General features: G+C 28.5%; 1 protein-coding gene and 1 non-coding gene across 3 annotated transcripts; one reads left to right on the forward strand and one right to left on the reverse strand.

Moving 5' to 3' along the window:
* Nucleotides 1-952: 952 nt before the first annotated feature.
* On the reverse strand, nt 953-7634 carry LOC127279991 (serine/threonine-protein kinase GA29083). Of its 2 annotated transcripts, none has more exons than XM_051302663.1 (6): nt 7337-7634; nt 5966-6991; nt 5719-5896; nt 5362-5655; nt 5026-5268; nt 953-3920 (listed from the first exon to the last, which is right to left on the reverse strand). In XM_051302663.1, the coding sequence occupies exons 2-6, from the start codon at nt 6988-6990 to the stop codon at nt 2544-2546; spliced, it is 3117 nt and encodes a 1038-aa protein (XP_051158620.1). In that variant the 5' UTR covers nt 6991; nt 7337-7634; the 3' UTR covers nt 953-2543. The 2 variants fall into 2 exon arrangements, with proteins under 2 accessions (XP_051158620.1, XP_051158619.1); XM_051302662.1 differs by having other exon boundaries at nt 953-3923.
* Nucleotides 7635-8201: 567 nt separating this feature from the next.
* Nucleotides 8202-8273, forward strand: Trnah-gug (transfer RNA histidin (anticodon GUG)). The gene has a single exon. It is a non-coding gene; the product is annotated as a tRNA-His (tRNA).
* The last annotated feature ends 211 nt before the right edge of the window (nt 8274-8484 follow it).

Here is an 8484-nt window from a genome sequence, read left to right on the forward strand (position 1 = left end):
ATTGCAATTTTTTTTCGATATTTTTAAAGAAAAAAAAAGAAAATCACAATTAAAAGTTCGAAATAAGGACTTATATGTCAAAAATGGGAAATATAGAAATTTTTTTTATATAAATATAATAATCAAAGTAATAATAATTATATATAATAATATAATATAAATATATCGTAATGAACCTTAATATATAATTTAATTTTTGGCATCAATCACTTTTTAAAACTTACAATCTACATAATGCCATGTATCAAGTACTTTGCAAAAACATCGATAATTTTCAATAAAAAAAAAAATGATCGATATTTTACCTGATATAATCAATACTGTTTTTTTTAAAAAAAAACTATCGCCAAATTTATATTTTTTATGCAATAATTTTCCACTGGTACAAAGCACCAAGTCCAGGTGTAGCGTTTTTTTTTTTTTTTAAATTTTTGTTTGCCGTTAACAAAAATAAAATAACGGAGAAACAAATTTCAAAAAACGATTTTTTTTATACAATTTGTGCTAATTTTACAATTCAAAAATGTGTTGATTTACAAATGGATTTAAAAACGAAAGAGTGTCTAACAATCGTGTAAAATATTTCTAAGACCTGTCTCGTTATCTATATTTATTTACAACATTTATAAATTAATAGAATTCGCTTAAAAAATACAAGAATGGCGCGCATTAAATTATCTTGAGACGGAATACGAGCAACGGAGGAAAAAGGAGATTATAAAAATTGCAAGAGAAGTCTTTCTACAAAAATAAATTTATAAAATATACTACATCGTACAAGTATCTCTCTTTCATTCTTTCGAACAATTAATATTCAACATCTTAAGGCTTCATTTTTTTTTCATTTAGTTTGATTATGTCTCTCTCTCTCTCTGTTTTAATAATGCTCTATTTCAATATTGCTCCTATAACTTTGTATAAAAATAGGTTTTTCTTTCTATTTATCTCTGAATTCTTTTTTTTTTTGAGCAAACATACAACAATCTCACCATGTACTATTTTTTTTTGTTCAATCTCTGCACTAATCTCTAGACTGTATTTTTCTTTGCTCCATTGTCCTCCGTGACTCAACAAAATAATCCAGCGTCCAATTTATACATAGTTTCGCGCTATGCGCCTAAATAATTTTCTACTCAATAATTATACACATGATTTTTCAACAAAATTCTACATTTTCTCAATTTCAAATTATATAAATTTCCAATAAACTATTAATTACTTTAAAATCTAAGAATAATTATTTTTTTTTCACAAAATTTAATACTGAATTTTTTTTCAAAAATTTTAAATTTACTTAAATTAGATTTTTTTGTAATTAAAAAAATGTAAATTATTCTATTTAAATGTGACAATTTTTTATTTATCTTTAAATCAAATACGGAAAAATGTTTTTTAATTACGAATAATAAATAACAATATTATAAATATGATATTAATAATAATAAAAATAATTTACTTTATTTTCTATTCTAGTTTCTAAATAACCATTTTTTTTTTAAATAAACAACAAACAAAAAAATGCACATTTTTATATGATCAAGTTTTTTTTAACTTGATCTTAAAATTCCTTATTTTATAAAAGACAAATAACTATGTCACATTTTTCATTATATATTCTAATTATTCCTTAATTTTTTAGTTCTAATTTCTGTCTTTTTAAAAATGTCTCCGACTCGAATATTTACTAATATGAAACATTTTCCCTAATTAATATCTATTTCAATTAGTTCACGTTTTCTAATTGTTATTAAAAATCTTAAATTTACGAAACTAGTTCTGCAGTTTAAACAAATTAATTAATTTAAACAAATTTCCACCAATTTGAGAAGATCTAGTCACTATTCGGAAAAAAAAATTACAATTTTTTTTGTTAAATATTTCAATTATTTTGACTTTTTTCTTTCAGTGCTGACAAAAATCACAATTTTCTAAAGAATTTTTACATAAACAAAAATTCATTTGACAAAATTTTTTTTTTATTAGAATTAAATTTTTATTTACTCAAATTTTCATTGAACAATAGACATTTTAATGAAATATTTCTTATTCATTGCATAGAATTTGAGATGAATTTTCATTTGTTCGAAATTGCAATTGACCGAACAATGAACAGGAAAATTCTAATTCGAACAAATGGAAATTTGTCGAAAAGAACAAAAAAATTCATTTAAATATCCATTAATGTTAAATGAAAATTTAATGTAATAAAAATTTTGATTTTCGATTAATATAGAAAATTCGAAATTTATAGAAATTCTCTTAAATTTAATTTAGATAATTGAAAAGTGAGAAAAATGAAATTTTGTCGAATTAATCATGCGCCTCGATTAAATACTATCTCTTATCTTACAATCGGCTTAGTTTTTGTTTTTCGTAGGCAAAATTTATTTTTGCACGCCTCAATTAAACTTTCCACGGGAAAATTTGCATTTGTGCGAGAATTTAAAATGCATCATTACATCGCTATAAATTTAATTACAATTATCGTTTAAAACGCACTTTCAATCTCACAATAGTTCGTCACATTTTTTTTTTCTTCTTTTTCACTTAGTTCTTGAGTTAATTGCATTTGAACGATTATAAACATTCGGTTTATTTACTTTATTTCTACTTGCTGCGGTTGAACTTTCAACAACTGATTTTCGTACTTTAATCTCCTTTTTCTCGCAACTCGTTGAAATATCATCTTTTTTTTTTAATAAATTTTTGGTTGTGACATTTTTATTTTTCTCAATTTTTGTCTCCTCATAGGCCTTTCTCGTCGGTTGTGGTGTATGATATAAACTAAAACGTTTTGCTTTTGCCAAAACATTTGCCGTTTGTTTATCATCACGTAATTCATCTGAAGAATTATATTTTCTCGTCGTTGATTTTGATTTTCCATTATCGTTTGAATCCGACATTTTTTTTGTTGAATAACTATATCTTTTTGACCAATTGTCACTTTTCGATTCGGACTGTTTAATTCGTCGTTTAACAGCTTCGTTTTGATCGTTCTTTGAATTTTCAAGGACTTTGTTTTTTTGTTGAATGGGAATTTGTGATTTACACGTTCTCGAAGATGCTTCGGCAGTTTGTGATCTCGTTTGTCGTGTACTGTTAAGGGAAATTTTACTCGACAATTCTTTTCGATTATTGCAACTTTTTACATTTTCAAAACTTTCCGATGATTTATGAGATTTTTGAACTGGCGAAATTTGAACATTGACAAAATTGTCACAAATTTTTGTTTCATCGTTGTTTGAAATTGTTTGTCCATTGGTGATTTTGTATAAATTTTTTCTCGCGAGTCTTGCACGATTGGCAGTTGATTTGGCAGATTTTGGTGTTTCAAAATTATGAATAGCATCAAATGGCGTTCTGGGTGATTTAATGGAATGTATATTTGGTGAGAAAATTCCATTTCGTTTGGTTGATGAAGAATTTTTCTCAGTGGTTAATGTTTTTTGGAAATGTCCCTCATTGGGGGAATTTAAATTCTCTGGAATGCTATTCAATGATGATGAAACACTTTGCGATGGTTTTGAAAAATCTTTTCTATAGGAGATTTCTTTTTCGTTATTTGATATTGGATCGATTATTAAATCCTGAAGAGATCTGGTGATAGTTGTGAGGTCTTCGTTATTTTTGGATTCTTTACTGTTGACATTGAAAAAATCGCCTTCGTCCCGTCCTCGAGATACGTCGTCCTTTTCAATTTTCATATTTAATTCCGCGCTCTTGTGCGTAATGGGCTCGATTTTCGTCCATCTACATCGTTGAACATTGTCCGACTCGTTCTTGGTCTGACGCCTTTGTTTCTTGTAGTCGAATTCAAACGTGGCGACTCTTATCGGCTGACGCTGCTGATTCCTGTATTGCTGCGGTGATTCGAGATTGATTGCTGCTGCTGCTGCCGTTTGTTCGCCTCCTAGAAAGCTCTGCTGGTGTAGAGAGGCAGAAAAAAAGAAAAGAAAAGCTTTGCTACAGATAAGACAAACCACTACTGAAGCTCTTGCTGTGTCAAGGGTGAACCTAAATATCTCGAATCAAAGCTATTTGTTTGCTTTGTCATGTGCCAAAACTTAGTACGTGAACCCCAAGGATAAAGAATCAGGATTCAAGCTCAGTGCGTGTTTATAATTATTTAATTGACAATTTGTGTGACAGACAGCGATAGATTGCAAATTTTTTTTCTTTTTTTTTTATGCCCCAGAAAAGTGAAAAAGATAAGTGTGAAAAAAGACCAACAACCAAAGAGAATCCCATAAACCTATATACAGTTAATAGTGTAATGAAAAAGCTCTTGATTGTTTAGGACATTAAAACTTCTGAAAAAAAAGAACATAAGAGAAATTTTTCAACATATACTCCAAAAAACTAGATAATAATATAAAAATAATTAACTTTTTTTTGAAAAATTAAAATAATTAAAGATTTAGAGGAAAATTAAATAATTTCAATGAAATCCAATTTTCTAAAATCATAATAATATTCCTTTCTAAATATAATAAAAAAAGATAAAAACAAATTTTTAACAAAAACTTAAAACCAAAAAAATGATAATAATTACAGCCCACAACCTGAAGCTTTATACTTGGTGAAAAACATTATTTTTAAGCAATGCAAAAAAAAAAAACTATTTAAAGAGAGTTTAAAATAACGAAAATTCACTACATATTTTTAAAAAAATCAACTGTACTAATTTTTATAAAAGTTAATTAACTGTGCTTATTAATTTACAGAGGAATATTTGAAAATATATTGTTTTTGGAAAATAATAATTCTATTTAGAGAAAAATTTCAAATAACTATGATTATTAATCATTAACTATAATTGTTAAATTGTGAATCCTTTCTGAAAATCCCTTTGAAAAAAGAGAAAGCTGAGATTTTTTTTTGTTTCAAATTAATCAGCCATTATTTTTTTTTAGAAATTCATTTTCCGTACCAAGTTGGAACATGCGAAAATAGAAAAAGGGTTTTTCTATTATGAATATTATTATTTATTATCGTAGCAAAATGAAAAAAAAAAATTAAATTTACCGTAAGCCATGGATGATCGAGAACATCTTCAGCACTGAATCTCAATTCCGGTTGTGTTTGAAGCATATTTGAAATGAGCATTTTTGCCGAATCGGATATATTGTCCCAATAAGGTGATGTAAATTCATACTGTCCGCTTAATATTCTCTCAAATAATTCCTCTTGTTCGTTGTCTGGTGAAACAAAAGGTGGAAATCCACAGAGCAAAATATATAATATCACACCAGCCGCCCACACATCAATCTAAATCAATCAAATTTATAATTAATTTATGCGCAAAATTTTTTAGTTTTAAAAATGAAAATTGTAGATTATATTTTTTTTTTGATTTTTAACCTTTAGGCCATATCCCATTTCGGCTAGAATTTCAGGTGCAACATATGTGGGTGTACCGCAAACTGTGAATAAAGGTTCAACAACAACTTGAGCAAGTCCAAAGTCAGCTAATTTCAAACATCGAACTCGACTTCCATCCATTTCAACTAAAAGATTTTCTGGTTTCACATCTCGATGTACAATATGATGAGAATGCAAATAAGCCAAAGCTGATGTCAAATGTCCTATCATAACGCTTGCCTCGGATTCTGAAAATTTAGTCGCCGCCGCTATCGCGTCAAACAAATCTCCACCCTGATATAGAAAAAAAGCACATTTTAAATTATTTGCATTTTTTTTTCATTATTCGAGCCTTACCTTTACTAGTTCCATAACTAAAAATAATTGATCCGTTGTTTCCTGCTCGGCAATTAAGCTAATAATATTTGGATGACAAACTTGTCTTAAAATCGCAACTTCACTCGCCAACATTGTCTCTTTTCCCTGACATTTATATTTGTCAACTATTTTAATAGCATATTCGGCTCCAGTTGTTCTGTAAAAAAAAGAAAAAAATTTGTAATAATTGTAAAAAATTTGAAACTATCAAAAAAAATCGACTTACTTATGGACACATTGACGTACAACGGCAAAATTACCATCTCCAATTACATGACCAACAGTATAATGCAATCTAAGTGGTTGTGGTAAAATAAGCGAAGCAGGACTTGGTGTTCTAACTTGTGGAGCGGTCAATGATTTTTTTCCCGATTTACGAGGCATTTTTGGCATTGGTCCATTTTGTTTTTTAACAGGCCAAACGCCACGTCGAAAACTTTGAACGCATTTTGATTCTTCAAAATCGAGTTCAAAATCTTCTTGACTAGCTTTTTCGGTACCATAGGCAATGAATATTTCTTCATCATCAAAATATTGATCTAAAGAATTTATTTGTTGACCCGAGAGTGAATAGACTTTTCTCACAGCGCCTGAATCTAATTTAACAGCATTTGTTATTGCCTCAAGTACATGCTCATGACTTGGTGCATTTCTTTTATTTAATAAAAGTCTCACAACTCTTCTTGGCTTAGTGCCATTTCTTATTAGTGTTATAATTTTTGCCTTAACGCACGCAGGTATTGCACTTATTTGTCTTCCGGTACCAGCCGGCGATTGTGGTAAACCAGATAGAGAACTACCTCTTCTTACTTTTGATGATGAATATTCAACTTTTTTGAACATTTCACCCTGACCGGAGACAACATAACATTTTCCATCCTCAAGATCATTAACTGTTGACACTTTTCTTCCATCCATTGTATAAATTGCTCTAACTCCACTTGGCAATGTGACACTTGAGACGAGGGCACGTGTTAAATCCGATGCTAAACTATCAAAACTTCTATATCTCTCTGGAGTAACGGCCATAACCACGCCCGTGTAAAATTTATCACCATTGCGAAAAAAACGAACTCTTTTTGCCTTTTTTGTTGGCGGTGTTCGTAGAGAATTGAGAGAATGACGTGATGTGATATCCATTAATCTCTCCTCAAGAGAAGCGACAATTGCCGAAGCATGAATTTCACCACTTCCAGAGAGATTACTCTCTCCCGATGGTGAGGTACATCGTCTTATTGGTTCCTCCGTCATTCTAAATTACAAAAAATAATTATTGTTCTTTTTTTTTTAAATTATTTCAAGAGTAATTTTTTAAACAATTACAATTTAAAAGGGAAAAACTAGAAAGTTATTGAGAAATATAATTAAAGCCATAAAAAGAAAGTTACTTTCGTGCAAGAATTTGTAAGAGATCATTAATACATAACAAATTAGAAAAAGAAAAATAAATCCAAATTAGAAAACCGGTGATCCTAACCTATATAATCAAAATTAAATTTTGCTCAAGTGGGAGTAATTTCAATTGCAAAATATTCATAAATTAATTTTTTTCCAATTTCTCAAATTAATAATTCTAAATGAAAATTATAAACTTTACCTGTGCCACGAGATCAACGAACTTTTGTTAGCCACTGGAATGAAGATGAAAAAGCAAAATCAAGTGATTCACCAGCGTTCTGGCATTTCTTTTTTATTTTGACAATCCAAAGACAAATTATGAAAATCAAGTTTTTTTTTTCGATGAGTTTTACACCTCCATTTAACATTCACGCACTATTTGTTCAATTTTTTTTGTTTAAAAAACTATGACGATAACACCAGAACGATTTCACGAATCTATAAATACAAGAGTAGTTTTTTTTCTTGTCAAAGCTGTGGCGGAACCGGAAACTTGGAAAATACAAGAGGGGGTGAAAGAGGAGGAGGAGGAGGAGGTAGAATTCAAAGAGAATGGCAACCTCTCCAGACTTCCATTATCAAAAATTTTACAAATGACGGTAAAAAACCATTACAATTGTTTCTTTTTGTAAAAAAAAAAAAAATTTGCGTAACAAAAATTTTATAACCTCAAAATAGTATAGTATATTATATATAGATTCTCAAAACGAATTATTTCCTAATGATATAAAAATTAATATTTTAATTAAATTAGTAATTTATTATTATGAATGTAAATAAAAAAATAAAAATTTTGAAATTATTTTTTCATATCGTTAATACTGTCGGTAAATTACTTCGGTAGAGACTTACACAATTTTGCTAATAGATGGCGCAGTGTGTTCAAAAACGTTTTGATTTAAAAATGAGAATAATCAATCATTGTACTAATTTTTAATGTTAAATTAATAATAAATTCGAACTAAAAGAAGTGTTTCTTTAAAAAATGTGGAAAATTTTAAAAAATGTGTTATTGGACTAGTTTAGTAAGAAACATTTTGAATCGTGCATCAAGTCCTCGGTTAGCCGTGATCGTCTAGTGGTTAGGACCCTACGTTGTGGCCGTAGTAACCCAGGTTCGAATCCTGGTCACGGCAATGTCTTCGATGACATTGTCACGGTAGAGGATATTTTTTTTTTTTAAATTCAAAAAGATACATTAATATTTTCATTAAAAAATGTATTTAAAATTTTTTATTAAAAAAAATTTATTTTTTTTACTAAAGCTAACAAATTAAAAATTAAAAATTAGTTTTCTCATTTCTGTCAACATTTGAAAAGGAAATGAGTTTCAATGACTTTTTAGAG

Source organism: Leptopilina boulardi, unplaced genomic scaffold (assembly GCF_019393585.1).
Source record: "Leptopilina boulardi isolate dan_hultmark-lab unplaced genomic scaffold, ZJU_Lbou_2.1 LbouV2_229, whole genome shotgun sequence".
Taxonomy (NCBI): domain Eukaryota; kingdom Metazoa; phylum Arthropoda; class Insecta; order Hymenoptera; family Figitidae; genus Leptopilina; species Leptopilina boulardi.

Bases quoted from the DNA above. Each gene is read 5' to 3' on its own strand.
- LOC127279991 (XM_051302662.1), bottom strand. From the start codon at position 6,990: ATGACGGAGGAACCAATAAGACGATGTACCTCACCATCGGGAGAGAGT. The intron at 5,656-5,718 runs GTAAGGCTCGAA...TTTCTATATCAG, and splicing joins TAGTTATGGAACTAGTAAAG to GGTGGAGATTTGTTTGACGC. The intron at 3,924-5,025 runs GTAAATTTAATT...TCTCTACACCAG, and splicing joins TCGATCATCCATGGCTTACG to CAGAGCTTTCTAGGAGGCGA.